This window comes from Pantherophis guttatus, chromosome 4 (assembly GCF_059756535.1).
Source record: "Pantherophis guttatus breed Tessera chromosome 4, ASM5975653v1, whole genome shotgun sequence".
NCBI lineage: Eukaryota > Metazoa > Chordata > Lepidosauria > Squamata > Colubridae > Pantherophis > Pantherophis guttatus.
The window spans coordinates 99,362,249-99,384,793 of NC_142066.1; the positions used below are offsets into that span (position 1 = coordinate 99,362,249).

Sequence of the window (22,545 nt, forward strand, 5' to 3'; positions counted from 1 at the left end):
GTTTCTGGCGTTCTTGTAGTCTTCGGAGTTTGTTGGTGTGTGTGTCTGTCTTGAGGGTGGTCTGTGTTTCGGCTCTCCAGATGGAAAGTTGTTTGGATTTGTCCCAAAGTGCGGGGTGGATCTTGTTGCTGAGTTTGAGGTGATATTGACTTTAAAAAGACCAGAACTATCGCCAAAACTGAACACTTGAACAACAGAATAATCAGAGAAGCCATCGAGATAAAAAACGCCCACACAGCATGAACAAACGAGACGATACCTCCCGCCTACCAGCCATTTGGAAACCCGCCCTTATTGACAAACGAGTCCCTAACATGACGAATGACACCAGACCCACACTCACGAGTGCCACACCTGATGTCACCATCACACATTCACGCAGAAAGCAGACTCAAACCCACACTGATAATGAGCCACGACCAAGGACCAGAAGCCAGACAGCAGCTGCATCATTAGCCACTTTAAACCCCTCCAATCCATACATGAAGCAGACTGACACCCACCATGAAGAGCTCGCATGGCCACAAACACGAAGCCAAACAACAACAACGCAGCTCACCAGCTCAAATCCCCCTGCAACTCAGACTAAGCTGAGCACAACCAAGCCCCCACCCAAACAGAACACACTCCCAGCCAATCAGAGCACAGCCAAGCCCCTAACCAATCAGAACACACCTCCACCCAATCAGAACACAGCCAAGTTCCCACCCAATCAGCTCACACCCCCACTAGCAGTTAAAAGGAAGAGACAGCTGCGATCTCACATTGCTCCTGGAAGCACGAAGCTGAGAACACCAGCCTGAAGATGACGAATGAGACTTCGTCGAAACGTCGCCAAGACACTTCCAATTTTACGTGGGAGAAGACCCGAATAACCAAAGACCTACACACACACACACACACACACACACACACACACACACACACACATATATATATATATATATATAAAGTTTGATTTATATATTCTCCAGAGACTCAGGACGGCTTACAATGCGTTAAGCAATAGCCTTCATACTTTTGTATATTTATACAAAGTCAGCTTATTGCCCCCCCCCCACATATATATATATATTTAAAAGGCAGCACAGAATAAGTTAATCATTAGTTTGTTGAGCCAAACATTAAGAGCTACATAGGGTCAATATTTACACAATATTTACAATAAGTGAAAGTTGATCTCTGAAATCTATTGACATTTGAAAAACAATTATGCACAATAATTTTTTGTATATGTTCATATGTCAAGGACTACTACTATGACATATATTTATATTTTCATAAATCTGAAAATCAGGCCAAATAAATAAATCTACAATTAAAAGAATACTTGCCTCCTTGTAGTTTTGATTTCTCATTTTTTAATGGTCCCCCAAAAGCTGCATTTATCAAATATTCTAGCAGTGATTTCACCTGTTGCATAGTCCTTTTATCAGCCCATTTTGGTAAAGAATGTTTGTGTATTTCCTACAGTAATAAGGAAAGACAAAAAACATCAAGCCATGCTTAGTAATAATCCTATGTCTTCTATTATTTTGCATACAGACAGACTTTCCTGAGTAGAAAAAGCCTCACTGCCATTATTAATATTACAGGCAGCAAAAGTGAACTAAAAATCTTTTAATAAGGCTTTTTGAACATACGTACATGTTTTCCCCTGAGTGAAATGAAAGAATCTGTTTGTTTTTCAGGAATAGAAATTTCCTGCCTGCATTTCGTTTTTGTGAAATAGAGATTTTATTTATTTTTTATTTTATTTTATTTCGAATTTATATACCGCACCTTCTCTCGAGGGACTCAGGGCGGTGTACAGCCAGATAAAAACATACAATACAAACATTAAAAAACAATTAAAAGGATATATATTAATTTGGCCCCAATTTAAGATAACAAACCAATTAAAAAATTAAAAATGTGTTAAAAAATATGTTAAGCCAGAGATGTGTTTCTAATGTATGGGAATAGCTTTACTTGTGTGTGTAAATAATTTAAGAAGTAGGAAGTAGTTTTCTTACCTTTATCCATTTTGTTAGATAAAAATGAGACTCTGAATCTACTGATCCATTCCCATATAATAGTCTCAACTTCTCACAAATTGCACAAAGATCCATTTCCCCCTAGTTTAAATAGCTAAAATTTCCAGGAATGAGGCAAGTAAGATCTGATGAGATTTTGTGACACTTGAAAAAAATATTGTGATGAGACTTCCAATACTTTCTAAGATTCAGCAATTATCTTTGGATAATTTTTGGAATATTTTCGCAAGAAAGTGGTAGGCATTTATGGGGTTCTGCAGGGATTACACAAAGTCAAATACCTTTTTTCTAATTAACAGTTTCATTGTGGGGACTACATAATTTGTTCTGTCTTAATAAGATAAAACTATGGCTTGGCTTAGAGAGTCAGATTCATGTGCCTGACTTAGTGACTACCTAGATTTCCAAAACAGACATTTTATGGGAACTTAGTTATCCAGGTATGCCAACAAAAAAGATAGGCAGGAAATCTTTGCCATACTATTTACTAACATAATCTGATATCTTTTGTATTCATTTTTTCAAAATAGATTGAATGTATAATGCAACTGAAATAATAAAGATTACAATGGGTAAACAAATTGAGATGAGAATGTTGTATTTTAAATATCCTGATTTCAGATGTGTTGAATGATTTTATATCTGGAAACAAATTGCGGTCAGTCAGAGATGACCAGAATTTGGCCAGATGGAATTCAATTATATTTAAGGAAACACACATTTGTTTTGCCTTTATTTCATTCACAGTGCAGTTAGCCAATTACTTGATCACTCAATTTCTTATTACAGATTGTATGGAGTTTTGAATCATGAATCACAGCCCACAGATGCTGGAGAAAGCACTGCTGTCAGGGTTCTGATGGATGCCCTAATTAAATTTTAAGCCTTGAGCCAAGCTTCAAAAGAAATCCAGTTATTTATTAGGAGCTTCATGTCGGCAGATACCCAAATGAAGCCAACTCTGACCCCAAATAATTTACAGCCCCAATCATGATCCTGTTTCCCCCCTCCCCCCAGGGTGTGTTATCAATCACATTCATCAATGGAGACCACTTCCCTCTGGCCACTGTCGGTAACCCTGGGAGACAGCCTTGAGAAAGATATGTCTGGAATGTGCTCCTGTCTGTGGCTGCCGTGTTGCTTCATCAGTTTCCCATCCCCCTTGCCTATGGCAACTTGAGAGCAGGCCAGGGATGCTTTGCGAGTTGACAACTACAATGTTTTAAAAGTACCTGAACTTTTAAAGTATCGTATGCTTTCCAGAGTAACAGATTTTGAAAATCCAGCAATTTTTGCTTGTCATATCCCAGGTTGTATGCAAGTCTTCGTATCAGTGCCTGAAAGATGAAACTACAATATTCAGTCATCTATACATATAACCATATACTCATGGGACAAGTTATCTTTGTAGCTTGGCTGATATTTATTTTGCTGTTTTTTAAAAAACTGGGATTGTACACAAGATCCTGTGAAGGGACTCTTGGAATCTAGGAAATAGAGTTGACCAAAATATGACAAATGAAGAATGGATGGACATATCATCCTAGTTTCTTAGGCAATGCCTCAGGCCTAAAAGGGAAGAAGGAATGGCCTAGAACAGGAGTGTCAAACTCACGTCATCACGGCAGTGTCATATGATGTATCAGGACTTTTTTCCCCTTCACTAAACTGGCTGTGGGCATGGCCAGCACGTGACACATCCAGCCCGTGGGCCAGGAGTTTGACAGCCCTGGCCTAGAAGTACAGGAGAAAGAACTACAAGACAATAGTCAGTTAAAAGAGAGCGGAGTTCAAGGCAAAAATGTAAGCTGAGAAAACATCTCAGAAAAAATCCTTCCTAATTCTCATGAAGATAAAGGGAGGAAGGAAGAAATGCATTCAGACTTGCAAGATTCTGTTAACTGTATCTTTGCAATAAAAGTAGCTTTGCCCTACATGACTTTGCTTTCCTAGGCTAACTGACCTTGAAGAGCTGAAGGTTTATAATCTGTGAGAAAAAAAGTTTACAAAGATCCCACCTGAAAATATTCCCTGTTAACTGAGGACTGCACCTTTCTTATTTAAATTTCTAATATTTTGTAATAAATTATCCTAGCATTATGGTTAAACCAGGGCTGTCAAACTTATGGCCCGTGGGCTGGATGCATCACACGCTGGCCATGCCCACGCCCAGTTTGGCAAAGGGGATAAAAGTCACAATACATCATGTGACGCTGCCATGACACCGCAAGTTTGACACCCCTGGCTTAAACCATGCCCTGTCACTATCATGCCAAAATGGGCCAGCAATAGTTTTCTGATCACAGAAACAATAAGATCATCTGTTTATAGTCATCAACTACTGATTGTAAAAAACCTCCAGGCACATTAAGTACATCACTTTCTTTTTCATAAAGTATTAACAGAAGAAAATATCTGTAGTTTGGTTTTGAACTGTAGTCCCCTCTGATGTTGATTGTTTCCTTATTCAACTAGGTAACATCATCAGTGCTAGTGAATGTGGGTTTTGTTCCCTCTTTATAGCAGTAGCTTGCCTTACCAATGTTGATGAAAATGTGGTTTTTCTCCTTGGTAGCTTCTTACTATCCAATAAATAAATGAATTCATCCACAAAAAATTAATTAAAAATGAATATATCATCCAACAACAAACAAGTAAATTATCCAACAAAATGGATATCTGCAACTTTATTAAAATGTGCTCGACCATTCCATCTATTATAGCAGGGTGTCAAACTGGCAATCTGCGGGCCAGATGTGTCACATGCAAGCCATGCCCACCCCAGTTCTGCGAATGGGAAAAACATAACAAAAAGTCATATGATGCCGCAAGTTTCACACCCATGTATTATAGTATAACTAACAGAAACTATGAAAAGAATAATATTGTCATATATCAGAAGCATCTCTGAAGCAACCAAAAATGTTTACAACCACATGGTATTGCCATAGCACATAAACCAATCAAAGCCCTCCAAAACATCCTGAAAAATCCAAAAGACCAATAGATATAGAAGAAAACAGAAAACATAGTGTAAGGATTGTAACAGTCACTAGATAGGCAGAAGATTCTTAAAGCATATTCAGGAACAACAACTAACAACCAGAAGGTACAATGAAAGCTCCTTAATCTCACAACTGATTAACAACTCAATAATAGTTTAAACCAGGGGTCCCCAACCTTTTGGACCTCAGGGACCACTAAGTTCATAATTTTAAATTTCGTGGACCACTAATACGAATCCAGCACACCGCTTGCTGAAGCACCTGGACTCCCAGTGACGGGATGGGGTCCTTCAGGCACTCTCCTTCCTCTCTCTCTCTCTCTCTCTCTCCCCACTCTTTCTCTCTCATTCTCTCTTTTTCTCTCTCCCCCCTCTCTCTTTCTCTCTCTCCCATTCTTTCTCTCTCATTCTCTCTTTCTCTCTCATTCCCCTTCTCTTTCTCTTTCTCTCTCTCTCCCACTCTTTCTCTCTCCCCCTCTTTCTCTCTCTCTCTCCGCCATTCTCTCTCTCATTCTCTCTTTCTCTCTCCCCCCTCTCTCATTCTCTCTCTCCCCGTCTCTCTTTCTCTTTCTCTCTCCCCCTCTCTCATTCTCTCTCTCTCCCACTCTTTCTCTCTCATTCTTTCACTCTCCCCCTCTTTCTCTCTCTCTCTCCCCCACTCTCATTCTCTCATTCTCTCTCCCCCACTTTCGGTCTCTCCCCCCACTTTCTCTCTCTTTCTCTCCCCCCTCTTTCTCTCTCTCTCTCCCTTCTGATTCTGATTCTCTCTCTGATTCTCTTTCATTTTGTCTCTCTCTCTCTCATTCTCTCTTTGATTCTCCCTCTTTCATTCTCTGTCTCTTTCTCTGTCTCTCTCTCTCTCTCTCTCACTCTCTCTCTGATTCTCTCTCTCTCTTTCTTTCTCTCTCTCTCTCGTTCTCCCTCTCATTCTCTCTCTTTCATTCTGTCTTTCTCTCTCTTTCATTCTTTGTCTCTTTCTCTCTCTGTCTCATTCTGATTCTCTCTCTCTCTCTCTCTCGTTCTCTCTTTGATTCCTTGTCTCTTTCTCTCTCTTTCTCATTCTGATTCTCTCTCTCTCTCTCTCTCTCTCTCTCTCATCTCATGAGCCAGCCAGTGTCTTGGGGCTGAGAGGAAGTCAAGCATCTCCCTGAGAGACCGAGGTGTGCAGAGCACCAACAAGGGCCAGAAGAAGTGTGGGAGCGAAGCGCTACTTGAACTTGCGTGGCATGAGCATTCGCCTTTGTATATTTGCACCAGCCGGTGGTGCAAGGCAGCCCTCATTTTCTGCCACTTGGGGCTCGGAGTGGTAAATGGTGACTGGTCCGGGGAGCAGCTGGATTTTGCTCTCCATTGCGGATGCCAGATCGGCCCCCTGCAAGCTCTCGTCTCTCGAGGAGTGCTCCCTGAAGCGGCGCTGGAAACTTTGGTCAGGCTCCTCGAGAGAAAAGAGCTTGCAGGGGGCCGATCTGGTGTCTGCAATGGAGAGCAAAATCCAGCTTCTTCTCTTACTGTAAGTGCGGCATCAGGATTCCACCTTGGTATATTTGCGGCGCAAGGCAGCCCTTGTTTCCTGCCGCATGGGACTTGGAACGGTAAACAGCGTCTGGTTCGGGGAGCAGCCGAACCAGCTCTAGTCTCTCGAGGAGCCTAACCAAAGTTTCCAGCACCGCTTCAGGGAGTGCTCCTTGAGAAACGAAAGCTTGCAGGGGGCCGATCTGGCATCCGCAATGGAGAGCAAAATCCGGCTCCTCCCCAGACCAGTCACCATTTACCACTCCGAGTCCCAAGCAGCAGGAAATGAGGGCTGCCTTGCGCGCAAATATACCAAGGCGGAATCCTGATGCCCACTTACAGTGGAAAGAAGAAGCCGGATTTTGCTCTCCATTGCAGATATCAGATCGGCCCCCTGCAAGCTCTCATCTCTCGAGGAGCCCGACCAAAGTTTCCAGCACCGCTTCAGGGAGCGCTCCTTGAGAGACGAGCCTTGTGCCACTGGCTGGTGCAAATATACCGAGGTGGAATACTGTTGCCATGCAAATGAAAGTAGTGCTTCATTCCCGCAGCTTCCAGCCATCACAAATGCCTCTTCTTCCTGCTTTTGCCGCCCCCTCCCCCACCACCATAACAGTACTATTCATTCTGGACGGCGAGGGCTGTGCTTCTTTTTCCATATTGCATCACCTGCAAAAATACAAAAATTTCTCTGTGGACCACCAAAATTTTCTCACGGACCACCAGTGGTCTATGGACCACCGGTTGGTGACCAGTGGTTTAAACTCAGAAACTGAGCATCCAAGAACAAACTAATCCAAAACTGCTAGAAAATTCCTGGAAGCTTGGCATTCAGACAAATCAGCCATCAATAGATACATAGAGATAAACCATCTTTATACATAATTTAAAAGATATCACAAAAAAGCTAAGAGAGAAACAAAAAGACCTGAACATATTTCCCCAGCAGCTAACACCCAGATAAGTAAAGTTTAACACCAGACAAGCAATCAACCAGAAAATAACACCAATCAAAGAATTCATGCAGATAAATAAATCAGCAAACAGAAAAAAAATATCCTATTTACAAGCTACTAGGAAGAAAACCACACTCCCATAAACACTGGTGTATAAACTAGGAGCTCATAACACACATTCATCACACTCACTAGCACTTATGATGTTACCTAGTCAGGTAATGAAATGTCTGCAGCAAATAACCAAGTTCAAAAAGCTATAAGAACTCTACTGTTTTACCCTTATGTTGCCTTGAGTGTTGCAATACATTTGAATAGAGCTCTTTATTTCCATACAGGCTAATTCCAGAAATTCATTGGTACTTCAAAGAGGAAAGATGCCCAGTGAGTCAATAGTGGGCCTGATCATTAATATCTTCTAGAGTGTTCTCATAATCACAGTGTTGGAATAGATCTATCTTATTTCAGTTAAGTTCAGGGGTGTGTACCATTTCATCATTTCTCCAGTTCAAGGAACCCTTGTACCTCATTTGAGTGGAGAAAAGATTAAATAGTACATGGCCAGTCTTTTTGTTTTGTAAAAAGAAAAAGTAATTGCAAAAAAATCTGCTGGGTTTACAAACAGCAACATCCCTTAATCTAGGCAAACTAATAGCCATTTTCCTAAATCAACCCTATGAAAGAAAGCAGGTGTAAAGTGGTGCAAGAGAGGAATTTTAATTTTAAAATTCTTGTCCTTCCATATATGTGCATTTTGAGCTTTTACTATGTCTATATACATTTAATTTAATTTAATTTTGGATATCTATATTTGTGTTTATGCATAATACACATACACACATATTTATAAAACTCTGCCTCATCCAGTAGGATCTGCATACAGAAAGAAAAACAATTGTCAATTTCATTCTGTACAGATAGGTGGGTGGATACAACAAAAGAGAACTGTCGAATTGGGAGGATGCAATAGACTGCATTTCAGGTTGAATTTTGCAGCTTCTAACAAAATGAAATTTAGTTTTTCATGAATTGGTTGAAGAATTAAATATTTGAAATACATAAAAAGAAGAAAAAAGTCCCTCAGCTTTCATACTTTTAGACAGCAAAGAAGTGAGGTAAAATCAGTGGCATTGTGAATGGAGATCTTAATTCTTCCAATTTTTTTCTTGTAAACAATTCAATATTTTAAAAGTTAAATGAAGGTGGTAAATAGTGAATAGACTTGTGAATAAAGAAAGTTGTTCTCTGAATAAACAAAGTTGTACTGGGAGCTTCTTTGAGCATAAAAAGAATCTAATGGAAATATGTTAATTATCTCCTTGCTTGAACTGCTGTATCCTCCTTTGACTCTGTCTTCCCTTCATGGAAACTTTACCACCCTATTACCAGTAAATGAAAGAGCAGTAATGGATTTATCTAGATAAAAATCAACAGAAAGTCCTTCAGGCAGGAAATGTTTTAGCCATTTCCCCAACTTTCAAAATAGTTCTTTTCCCACACAATTGATATTAGTTGATTTCATTTGCCAGGTGTGACATAAGTCTCGATTATATATATACAAGATCATATTTGTGTTTCCAGGCAAGCAAAAGAACTACATGGGTTAAATGGCAGCCATTTTGACTCTGTGCCCAAAGGCAGCCAATGGGGAGCTTGACTTTGCCCAGTTGAAACTACAATTTTGTTTTCCTTTTGTGTCACTCTATTTACTTATTTGGGGGGAGCTTATACTTCTAGGCCTAAAGGAAAAATCTTCAAACAACAATAGCAGTAACACAAATTTAAGTTTACATTTTTGACAATATAAATGCCTTTCAAGGTAACAGAAGAAACATGGTTATTTTTTTATTTATTTCTGTTTCTTACCATATATTTTTTCAACTTGTTCTTGGATTTTATTTCTTGTTTGAACTGTTGTAGTAATCCATTAAAACTTGGGCATTTAAAATTAGGATATATTAACAACTATAACAAAAAATGAAAAAAAAATCATGATTAAATAACTAGAATGGCCTCTTCATATAATCATTTACATGTTCATAGTCCATCTAGCTAACCTAACTGAAATTTGTACTATTAGTAAAGGCACAGGATCTGCTTTTCACATTATATATTATGTGGAGTTGTAAAGGTGTCTGCATTGTGTGTAATTCATACTGTTTCAGAGTTCTGCCAGAAGATATATTCTGACTCTTGGCATTAAAAAAAATAATAATCCAAATTTTAAAAAAATCAACTATTTTACTCCCATTTGTAGACCAGAATGTTTTAGAATTTACCTCCTCTTTGGGAATTATTGTATGAAATCACTGAACTCTTGGCTAAGTGTTTGAATTCCTGTTTTTTGGGGGGATTAGTTTTAATATCTGTGTTCAAGGCAGCTAAGTATTTACATGGATAAAATAGACTCACATGTTTTGTTAACTGAGAAATGCTTATGCTCTAGGGAATCTTGTTCAAGCATGTTCAGTACCTTATTTATTGGGGAGTCAGCTGGGCCTCTCGTAATATATTTATTTTAGACTTAGTAGTTAAGTTTAAAAGTAATCCTGTTGCCCTAAATTTTTGATCAGAATATTACTGCCTGCTGCAATGTATGCATATGTGTATGTGACTGCATGCATATACAGTCACATATCACATATAAATGATATGTGAACATAATGAATTGCTAGCTGGCAGACTTAATCTTAACCTTGGCAAAAACCAATTCAGCTATCTGAAGTCACTGAACTACTGCAAAATGAAATGCACACAATTTTTCTTAATGTGTTTATTATGCAAATGTATATAGTTGCCCATCTTGCAATCAAGTCTGGATGGTGAATGAGATAAAATTACATATAAAAATAAATATTTTTTAAAATGATAAAAACAATAGAGATACCAGAATAATAACTCTTTAATAAATGCAGACTAAATGCAGACTGAGCTCTGTTAACATCCCAAAACCAGAATAAGACAATTCACTGCAGCTAACTCACCCCATGGCTTGTCATGGCTGTCTTGTCACAACTCACCATGAAACAACTCACTGCAGGACAATTAAATAACTCAAGAGAGGGACAAGTGAATTGCATTCAGCCTCAAGGACTTCTAAATTGAGAAGGCTCAAATTTAAAGCAAGACAAAGCCCCTGAATTCACTTGTCCTTCTCTTGAGTTATCCCACATTGAGTTGTCTCATGACAAATAGTCCTGTAGCAAATTGGCTGTAGTGAGTTGTCCCATAGTGACAGCTGCAGCAAGATGTGTGGTGCGAGTCAGGTGAATTGTCCTCCAAACCCTTAGGAAAAAGACAGGTTTTAAAACCTTCCAAAAACTCAACAGGATTAAGGTAGTACAAATCTCCAGAGGAAGCTGTTCCATGAGCAATTCCATAATTGCCTCCTCTGGTAAGAGACAAAGCTACCTTTCCTTCCAGCATTCTAATTTTCTATATATAGGAATATTCAAGGATTTTTACCTTTCTTGCAATCTGAAATGGCATCAACTCACAGGTATTGGAACTCACATTTTCAGCCATCATATCCTACTCTGCATCACAGGGTACAAGGTACCAATAAAAATAGAGTGTTAAAATATAACATGCTTCCTTGCCTTTTCCTCTGAAAGGGGCACAGTATGAACTGGAATAGGTTGCCAGTGAATGTCTGGGTTCCACGCTTCTTTGGCTGTAGGAGGAAAGAGACCAGCCAGGACTCCTTCAGCAGTCATTATGGTTCGATCATAATCTGTACTTTGAACATAAATCTAGAAAAAAAAAAAATAGAGTTGCCTAACCTGATCTTCTTTGTAACTTCCACATCATGTGAACCTTGCTTTTAAAAATTATGTTTGCATTTGCTTATCTCCTTGTTTAATATGATTCATGGCCCGCCATCATATGTGGACATGTATATTGCTAGTGTGAATAATATCAATTCCAGTAAAAAGACTGTGTAATAAATTTTGAATGAAGAAATGTTTGCCTTTGCCTTTTTCCTCATCAAAAAAGGTAGGTGCAAACAATGGGAAATTTAGGGAAAAAGAGGAGAGTTCAAGATTTTAAAACACAAAAGAAAAAAAGCTCTATTTAACTAGGGAATTGTAATAATTGAGATACTATTAATTGTATATTTCTGAAAGCAGAAATGGTTAAGTTGTGGTTTGGAGGAATATATGGGGGAAATTATTTGGTTTATTATTATTGGTAAATATAATTAATTGATTTGTAAGAAATTGGATTGCATGGAAATAATTGGAATATTCATGTTCATATTGATTAATATACAAAAAAGGTAGTTATATAACTAATTGATTTATATTAAAATGTTGAATTTATATTAAACAACTAATATTACATAATTAACCAATGTGAGGATGGATATAAAAATAGATGACAATGGGAAGGGGTATAATATAGAATAGAAGGGAAAAATTGAATTTGATTAAGATTACAGATGAGGATGAAGGGTAATATTGGTTTTTTACAAAAATAGATGAGGAATAAATATGGCAAAAAGGAAATATAGAAATTGTAAATTTAATTGAAATGACTAAACACTGTTTAAATTTGTGAACCAGCCAAATACTCTGTTCAAAGAAAATACATTGTATGTTTGTATGTGTGTTTCTAATTATTGCTATTTATTCATATTTGTTCTCTTTTATTCTTTAAAGTTTAACAATTCATTCTTTATCTTAATATCTTTATATTTGTTTGGGGTTGGCTTTCTTCCCTTTCATCTTTTTTATTGTACAGCAATCTTTCTCCTCAAACCTACCACCTCTCTCTTTTCTTTCCTTCTTACTTTTTCTTCCTCCCCCTCTTCTTCTCCTCCCTACTTCCTCTTTCCTTTCTCCTTCTCCTTCTCCTCCTCTCTTCCTCCCTCCCTCCTACTCTAATTTCCCTTTCCTTCCTTCATCCCTCTCTATGCATATGGACTACTCAGAGGGCTGAAAAAGTTATTTCTGACTGGTCCTCACACTTTTGACCAGTCCTCGAACTTACGACTGTCCTCACATTTTATGTTTTTGCCCTATCTTGTCACCATGGTGAAGAGAAGCAGTTGTGAAATGAGTGACATGGTTGTTAAGAATGCTACAATGGGCATAAATGATGACCAGTCATAAGTGCGAAGACCGGTCAAAAGTGCGAGGACCTGTCAGAAATCACTTTTTTCAGCCCTCTGGGTAGTCCTTTTGTGCATATGGACTACTCAGAGGGCTGAAAAAGTTATTTTTGAGTGGTCCTCGCACTTTTGACTAGTTCTCGAATTTACGCCTGTCCTCACATTTTACGTTTTTGCCCTATCTTGTCACCATGGTGAAGAGAAGCAGTTGTGAAATGAGTGACATGGTTGTTAAGAAAGCTGCATGGGCATAAATGTGAGGATGGTCATAAGTGTGAGGACCGGTCAAAAGTGCGAGGCCCAGTCAGAAATGACTTTTTTCAGCCCTCTGAGTAGTCCCTATGCACATAGCCATGCCCACCCGGTCACATGACGAGCTAGCCACGCCTACACAGTCACGTGACCAGCTAGCCATGCCCATCCAGTCACATGATTGCCAAGCCACACCCCAACTAAGCCACGCCCACAGAACCTGTTGTTAAAAAAATTGAATCCCACCACTGCATGGTTGATAACCTCAAATGAAAGCTCAAACATCTGATTCCCATACATTCTTTGTTACAAACAATGAAAAAAAACAAGCAATTGGGAGAGTGATGAAAATGCATCTCCATCTCCATCTCTTTCTCTCTCTCTCCCTCCCTCTCTTTCTATGCCAGGAAATTTCAAGAAAATTTTCTAATGTTTCTTGAAATAAAATGGAGAGATGGGGAGAAAGATACAGAGCAAGGGTAAGAAAAGGAATGACTGTAGATGGTTCATTGAGCTTCTTTCTTCTTTTTTGTCATCAGAATAACTACCATTGGAATAGGAAAGGAGTGACAAGAAATAAGAAACAACCTCGTCACAGGAAAAATGTCTGCATCTCTTGGGAATTACAATTTCAGACATATATAGAACTGTTAGACTGATGTTGAACATTCCATCTATCAAATGCAGCCTATTTCAGCTTTGTATATGGTAAGCTAACTGACCTTCAGTTCATTCCAAATAAAGTGTTATTACTGGATATATAAGAAATAAAGAAGTTTATTTCCCAGTCTTACCTCTTTTGGATTGTATGAAGGACTTAAGAAGTTGTTATATCTATCTTTTAACCACTTCCCAAGGTTATATGCCTGTTGTATTCCAGTCTGTGTTAGGAATAATATAATATGCAGTTAAATATCTTGAAACAGTCAATAAACTTTTTGACCTGCCACTAAATTAAAACATCCATTAAATCCTAAAAAAGTTATGCTGTGCATTTTGGATGAGATATTTCTCTAAGTCAATAAATGTTGAATATTTGAGCATAGCCTTGGACAAAGGAAGCTATGGAAAATGAAATTAAAATATATAATACTGCACTTGGGTTAATGAATATGTTTTAAGAATATCTATCAAACCTTAGTCAGTTGTCCATATCCCCGTGGCCAGGCATCATCTTTGACTGTATTTTTGGGAAAATTTGAAAGAGGAGATCTGTCACCATGCCGATAAAGCTGGTAAAAGTGTTTGAAGACAATATTAATTGTTAGAGGAACTTGAATTTGATACAAAGTATGTTATTATAATTAAATACCAGATCTTGCAATGAAATTTCCGAATCAGGAAAGTAATATGGATGACACATTGAAAATGAATAACAAAATGGTTTCCTCCAGTTAGGTAAGATCAAATTTCAAAATCTCCTTTATTATTGTTTGATTAGATTTGGATAGTTACATTCATTTGCTTGATTCATTGTAATTCATTTGCATAAAATGTTATGGCAACCAACAAATTGGTGGTTCTCCAGCGCGCTGCCTGGAGAATCCAAATAATGGGTAGGTTCCTCAGCTTCATTGCTGGACTGGGTGACTGTTTCTTTAAGAAACATCCTTGGCCACTCCTCCTTTGCCTGGCTAAGCCCCAGTTCATTCACTCAGTCAAGTGAGAGCCTGGGTTTTTCCTTGGCTCTAGCAATTTGGCTGATGAACTATTTCAATATTTGGATTTTCCATCTATTATTATTCTGAGAAGTTCTTCTGAGCGGTGTGGAATTATTGTGACAGCTGACGGCCCTGTTGTTACTGCGGCGGGTGAGTTAGCCTGGGGCTCCATCCAGGGGACTCCTCTCCGCTCTTTTTCCTATGTAACAGATTCCTCGGAGCTCTACCTTAGGGCAACTCCGAGTGATTGGCCTGCCGCCGGGCGCTGCGTGGGGGTCTGGATAGCCGGATTCCCCCCCTTTGCCTCCCACACCGCTCCAACGCTTTCAGTGGCGGCCGGGGGTCCCTACATCGCTTCCGCAAACCCCCCTAATTGAATCCTTAAATTACAAACCGCTGGGAGTTTAAAATGAGCAAGCCGATCCTTTATTGTCTGTCGGCAACGCTAAAATGGCGGCTAAAGCGGAGCCGAGCGCGCCTTTGCCGTTTGATTGACAGCCTCCCTCTATGGCTTTTGCTCTCAACCATTATGGCATTGGCGGCAAAATTCAAGCCACGCGCCATTTTAAACTGCCTCAGTGAGCTCCTTAGGCTCCTGGCGATTTCGGCTGTTGGTAGTTTTGCAAGCTGCGCGCCCTTTTGTGAGTGACCTAGCAGCTTCCCTCAACGGCTTTCTTCGGCGTGTTTTGGAGCTGTGGCATTTGAGGGCTATGTTCAGCCTAGCGCCCGCTTTGCCCTTCCTGCAGTTTCCCGCCATTATTGTTGCTAGGTGGGATGGTTCTGCCTCAGAGGGTGTTAACAATGTTTGGTCTTGAAAGCTGAGGTCATAGCAACCAGTAGCCAATCCTGGCCACCCTGCGTTCATTTGGGTCTGAACTCCATGCTTCCTTTTTACGAGTGACAGCTTTGTTTCACCTAGGCAACCCTTGGCCCCTTTGTAGCCAATAGGCTTTTGGTGTTATGACACCTTATTGCCTTGATTAATGGTTTTCTGGAGTTTGGTTTTTTCCTTGTCATTTGATTATCATTCCTGGCTGTAAAAAAAAAAAAAAAAAAAAGAGAGAGAGAGAGAGGGGGGGGCAAATTAAATATTCTGTTAATGACAATGACAAAAAAAAAAGAAAGAAAAAAAGAAAAACAAATTAATTAATTTTTCGCGTTTCTGACTTGTTTTCAGCTACTTACCTTTTCTGTGTCTTCGTTATGGCGGATTCGGACATGTCTTCTGAAATTGAGCAGGCCTACAGTCCTCCTGAGCCCAGGAAGAAAGCTAAAACCTCCTCCAAGGGCCCTAAAAATCGTGAGGTCAGGGCTAGGTCTGCTAGTCCTCATCCTTCTAAACGCTCCTCCGCTACTGACAGAGCTGAGGAGAGGAAGCGTAAGGCCTTTGAAAGGCAATATCTTCTTGCCCAACAAAGGGCTCAACCTTCTCATCGCCAGCTTTCTCCAGACAGGTCACTCCCTGTGCCTCAAGCTCCATCTGGGTCGGCGCAAAGCTCTTCTGATGTTCAGCATTTGAGAGCTGCGGCTTTCCCGTCTGTGGTCCCAGGACCCAGTGCACCTGCCACCCAACCTCCGGGAAAGGCACCTTCAGAGGCTACTTATACGCCAACGGCAGCCAGTCTTCGTCCATCTGAAGGCTTCCAGCCTGCTCTTTCTCGGGACATCGAGGATCTCGTGTCTCAGACGGTATCTCACATCCTGTCTTCTGATCCTCACCAAGTGCCTCACGCCCCGGCTCTGGCGCATCCTCCCTTGGCTCATGTGTGTGATGATCCGCGACTTGCCTATTCTTATCGTCCGGAACCCCTCCTCATGGAGGACTCTCCTTGGGAGGAAGAGGAGCTCGAGGAAGGGGGATTATCTGAGGATGACGACCTAGTTCCGGAAAGGCCTGCTTTTACGGGACTTTTCCGACCTTCCATGTTCAAGTCCTTGCTCCACAAGGCCAAAGTTACAACTAACATGGGGATTGCTCCGTCTCAATCATCTCCGACCTCGGATGCTAATCCCCATGGTGACTTATTTCTCCTGCAGAAACCGGACCAGGATTTTATCCCATGTCCGGAATTATTCACTGATGTGGTTCAAAGGTCCTGGTCTCAGCCGGCCTATATCTCGGCTCCCACCGGTCTTGACAAGCGCTTGTATTGCTCTGATCCTTCCTTCCAGGACCTGATCCAATTACCTGCTGTGGACCCCCCTGTGGCCCACCTTACATCTTCCTCGGTGATATCTAACGACGTCCTTGATGGACTCAAGGCCGAGGACAGGAAGTCTGAGCTGTCTCTCCGCAAGACACACCAAGCCGCCGCTTGGGCCATCAGGTCTTCTACTGCGACTTCCTTTTTTGCCCGCGCATCACTAATCTGGATGCGCCAATTGCAGGAGCGGCTCCCACCTGAGGACAGCAGGCTGCACCACGACATTAATAAAATCATTGCAGCCACTGAGTACTGTGCGGACTCATCCTTAAATGCAGCAAAATTTTCGTCCCGGGCCCTTGTCTCCAATGTCACCACCCGGCGTCTTCTTTGGCTCCGCCACTGGAAGGCGGATCTCAAATCAAAGTGGAAGCTGGCATCTGCTCGCTACAAAGGTTCCCTCCTCTTTGGAGACGCTTTAGACCCTATACTTGTGGAGGATAAGGATAAGCGTAAAATCATGCCATCCTCCTATAGACGCCACGATAGGCGGTTTGCCCCTTATGGCCAGCGCCAGCCATTTCGGACTGATTCTGGGCCCAGGGGGTCCTACTTTTCCAGACAACAATACTCCTATGGAGGAGATCAGGCCTTTGATCGGCCTGCCTACCGTGATCGAGGCAGAGGCCAACCCTCCTCCAGACGCCAGTACCGCGGAGCATCTAACCGATCTTTCCGGAGGGGCAAGTGACTATTCCGCAGAGCTACCTATCGGAGGTCGTCTTCTCCATTTTTTGCCCCAATGGATCTCTTCCACAACGGACGCTTGGGTCCTTCAGACTGTGCGCTTCGGTCTCACCTTAGACTTCCTCTCCAGCCCTCCGAGCCGCTTCCTGCGGTGCCCTCTTCCGAGCAATCCGGCAAAGAGGGCGTTAATGGACGCAGAGGTTCAACACCTACTCGACATCTGTGCTATCGAACCAGTGCCGGTAGAACAACGGGGCTCCAGGTTCTACTCGCGCCTATTTCTCGTCCCCAAGTCCTCCGGGGACTGGAGAGGGATCTTGGACCTGAAGGCATTGAACAGGTTCGTCAAATACCACCATTTCAAGATGCACTCGCTCAAATCGATCCTGCAGGGCATCCGACGAGGCGACTTTATGACATCAATCGATCTCAAAGAGGCCTATTTGCATGTCCCGATCCGTCCTTGTCATCGACAATTTCTTCGTTTTGCCTACACCAACAAGCACTTCCAGTATCGAGCCATGCCGTTCGGCCTCTCGTCCGCCCCTCGGACCTTCATGAAGCTGCTGGCGACTTTAGCAGCTTCTCTGAGACAAGTCCCCATCAGGATTATGTGCTATCTGGACGACATCATCATCCTTTCTGCCTCTCGTTATCAGGCTGTCTTCGATCTGAGGGTCGTTTCTCGTGTCCTGCGACAGCACGGGTTCTCCCTGAACCTCAACAAAAGTCACCTCTCACCTACCACTCACATCCTCCACTTGGGTGCTCTCATAGACTCCATCAGCTGCTGGGTTTTCCTATCCCCCGACAGGATTCACAGCATTCAGTCATTAGTGACCAGGGTTCTTTCTCTCAGGTCCGTTCCCCTGATCGCCTTGTCCCAACTACTCGGCAAACTAATTTCATGCATCTCCATTGTCCCGTGGGCTCACCTTCACACTCACCCTCTCCAATGGTTCCTCCTGCCCTATCAGAGATCCCACCGGGCCTGTTCGAACATCACCGTTGTCCTACCAGCTACAGTACAGCTGTCTCTGAGGTGGTGGATCTCCCAGTCCATACGGAAGGGCTCCTTCTTCCTGGAATCCAGTCGCTTAACCCTGATGCGAGTCAATTTGGCTGGGATGCGGATGTGAGTCAATTTGGCTGGGGCGCCCATCTGCAGTCGTCAGTTGTCCAGGGCCGCTGGTCCTTTCGGGATTTATGGCACGACATAAATTGGCTGGAATTACGAGCAGTCCACCTCGCTCTCCGTCATTTCAGAACATCTGTGAGAGGGCATCATGTTCTAGTCCTAACGGACAATACCACAACGAAAGCCCACATCAACAGAGAGGGGGGAACTCATTCCAGACAGCTGATGGAGGAGGCGACGAGGATGCTCCTTTGGGCAGAGAAGAACGTCCTCTCCCTAACAGCCGAACACATATCCGGGGTCGAGAACATCACGGCAGATTGGCTCAGCCAGACTCCAATAGATCAGGCGGAGTGGCGTCTAGCTCCGGCTCTGTTCGGGGAGCTATCGAAGCGGTTCGGCCTTCCAACGGTCGACTTGTTTGCAACCCAGCTGAACACCCATCTTCCCCGATTCTTCTCCCGGTTCCCCTGTCCAGGAGCAGAAGGATGCAACGCTCTTCGGAGCAGGTGGCCACAAGGCCTTCTCTACGCATTTCCACCTCTGCCTCTCATCCCTCGAGTGATTCGCAAGCTGTTGGAGGAGAAAGCGGATCTCATCCTCGTCGCCCCCAATTGGCCGCGTCGCTCTTGGTACGCGGACCTTCGGAACCTCTCGGTGGAACGTCCTTGGCACATTCCCAACGACCGGATATCTCTCAGCCAGGGGGTCGTACTGCATCCAGATCCTCAATGGTTACAGTTGACCGTCTGGCATTTGAGAGGATCAGATTGAGGAAGGACAACATCCTGGCCAGCGTGATCCACACTATGCAGTCTGCCAGGCGTGCATCCACTAACCGTATATACGATGCCACCTGGCGTGCCTTTTGCACTTGGTGTTCCAAGTCTCATCAGGACCCTACTACTGCTTCTCCTTCTGACGTGCTTGTTTTTCTACAGGACGGTTTGGACCGTGGCCTTGCTCCTAACACCCTGAGGCGACAAGTGGCCGCCCTTAGCATGGTTCTGTCATCTGGGAACGATAGACCTTTGACCCAGAATTCCAGTATACGGACATTTTTACGGGGCGCATCCAATCTCCGTCCTCCTACTGTTCATAGATACCCAACTTGGGACTTGCCACTGGTTCTATCAACCCTCATGTCACCTCCATTTGAGCCTCTGGCTTCTATATCTCTACGATATCTAACTCTTAAGGTTGCTTTCTTAGTGGTGATTACTTCGGCGAGACGAGTTGGCGGCGCTTTTGGTACGGCCTGACCTTTGCGTGTTCCATCCCAACAAGGTGGTTCTTCGTACAGATCCTTCCTTCCTGCCAAAGATAAATTCTCTGTACCACCGTGCCCAGGAGTTAATTCTGCCTGACTTTTGTCCGGCTCCTAGCCATCATCTTGAACAACAATGGCATACCTTGGACGTTAAACGAGCTCTCCGCCGCTACATCAAGCGGACTGCGTCCTTCCGTAAATCCGAAGCCTTGTTCCTGTCCTTCAATCCTTCTACCTTAGGCATGAAGGTTTCCTCATCCACGATAGGCCGTTGGATCAAGGCCTGCATCGTCACGGCATATCGCACCAGATGGACTCCTCTGCCAGGGAGGATACTTCCACACTCTACACGTAGCGCAGCCACCTCAGCGGCTTGGGCTACCCAGGCTTCCATCCTTGACGTCTGTAGGGCTGCCACATGGACTACTTTGACTCCCTTTGTTAGACATTACAAAATTGACTCCTTTGCCTCGGCTGAAGCTTCTTTTGGACGTCGAGTACTGCAGTCTGTCCTGGCTGTTCCTTCCCGGGGTGACGCAGCCTCCCACCCTTCTTCTAACTAGCTTGGGTATATCCCATTATTTGGATTCTCCAGGCAGTGCGCTGGAGAACAAACGTTGTCTTACCTGAACGTTCCTTCTCTGCGCGCTGATGGAGAATCCAACCCATCCCATGGCTGCTTCCTGCCAGGACCGCCTTGTTTTCTGTCTCCTTTTGTTGTTTCAGGACTACCATCCTCTATTGACTTCGCGAATGAACTGGGGCTTAGCCAGGCAAAGGAGGAGTGGCCAAGGATGTTTCTTAAAGAAACAGTCACCCAGTCCAGCAATGAAGCTGAGGAACCTACCCATTATTTGGATTCTCCATCAGCGCGCAGAGAAGGAACGTTCAGGTAAGACAACGTTCGATCTCTATGTGACAGTAAAAAACACCAATATAATATTTTTAGCTCAAGGTTGAACTATTGGGTCCTTGGTGCAAGCCACTAGCATATAAAGTACTGATGGTGTTATCTAGTTGGGTAATGAAACAACCGTAAGAAAACAACCAAGCTCAGAGGGCACCAAGGACCCCATAGTCAAAAGCCCCCAACAATCACTGATCCACACAGTCATTTTTTTAAAATGAGAAGTCTTATATGGTTACTAAGATTTCAGGGAAGTCTTAGATTTGGTGGTAGCACAGCATTTTGCCCATGTTTTGAATGTAATTCCTCCTTCCCCCCAAAAAAATAACTTTAGGAACTGGCACTTGGTACAGCATCCATGCAGGCATTGGAAAAAATATTCAGATGCTGTGATGTGTCTATATCTTCAAAGAACAGAATAGTGCAAACAATAGTATTTTTTGTGATACACTATGTGAGCAAAAGTTCGAGTTTGAAGAAGGAGAATAAAAAGAATATTGATAACTTGAATTTTGGTATTTGAGATGACAAATAGTGTGAACATCCAAGAAAACACACAAATGGTTCATGAACAATTCAATCTGAGTTTTCCCTTGCGATATAAATGACCAGGATCGAGTTATTTTACTATGCAAAGACCTAAGTTTCTGCAAAATTTTCATTAATTTTGAGACATATGGAAAGAAAAAGAGAATGACTAGTATCAACACTGGACTCTGTTCAAGTGATGATGAGTTAGGGACATGCCATCATGGAAAAAAATTCTGTCTATGTAATCACTAAAAGTTAACTTAATTGCACAATCAATCGATTATCAATCAATCAAGATTTCCACAGGACTACAGTTCATGTGCCTGCCTACCTGCCATTGAAAATGTGCTTAGTTCCAAAAGGCTGTGACTGGCCTTATCTTCATATATTCAAATGATGGAAAGAAGATAATCTTCTTAACTAGCCTTTCCTGATCTTTAGATATGTTGGATAATATCTTTCAACATTCACAGCAATAGACAATCTTGGAAAAGATTGTTGGAGATATGGATGCTATTACTGTTGTCAATTTTATATATTGAAATCAGATCAAAATTCTAGAATTCAGTGATGTTCTTTAGATTGAGGGGCTAGGATATGAAATTCAGACTTCAGATTAAAAAAAATTGGTTTTCTTTTGTTTTTGGATATTTTTTCTCAGTCTCTGCAGCCTTTTTAAAAATATCATTTATCTGGCTATTGGTTCCTGAATTTGATATACATGAAACGTAACTGTCCAATATATCATTACAGGGCAATCAAAATTTAAATGTGGGATCTAGAAAGAAAAGCATAACTAAATTGCAAAGGACACACAGTCAGCAAGGAGAAGGAACCTTGTACTTACAATTACATTAAATTTCATTTGCCTTCCTGTTGCACAGTGGAAAAGCAGACCAAAGAAGAGGCTAAGGGAGAAGCCCAAACTATGGAAAATGAACACTAGATTCATCATGCATGTGTATGATAGTAGCACAAAAAAGCTTTTGGGAAAAACAGTTGATAAGGAAATCCTGTGCTTTTTAAAGAGCAAAAAAAGGGGTGGAGACTCAATGGATATTTCATCTTGAAAACCTTTTTTTCCCTTGTATTTTTCTTTTCTCATTAAGATGTAGAGATTTTCTTCTAAATCTGTGCATACAAGGAAAAGATGAAAAATACAATGAGATAGTGTGGCGTACTTCTGAAATACCTGTCATTGGGTGTCTAGATCTTTTAAATCTGTGCATTCAGTAGGAAACAGGCACAAATAGGGAGCTTCTTGCATTACCCTA

The 22,545-nt window shown here is 42.0% G+C and overlaps 1 protein-coding gene across 1 annotated transcript in view; it reads right to left on the reverse strand.

Moving 5' to 3' along the window:
* Positions 1-10,576, reverse strand: part of LOC117656013 (prostatic acid phosphatase-like) — a 38,330-nt gene extending 27,754 nt beyond the window's left edge. The window contains exons 1-3 of the mRNA XM_087892519.1: positions 10,493-10,576; positions 3,269-3,373; positions 1,335-1,467 (exon numbers count right to left, since the gene is read on the reverse strand). Coding sequence (XP_087748645.1) covers positions 1,335-1,467; positions 3,269-3,373; positions 10,493-10,531 — 277 coding nt within the window. The 5' untranslated portion in view covers positions 10,532-10,576. The remainder of the gene's footprint in view (positions 1-1,334; positions 1,468-3,268; positions 3,374-10,492) is intronic.
* Positions 10,577-22,545: the final 11,969 nt, after the last annotated feature.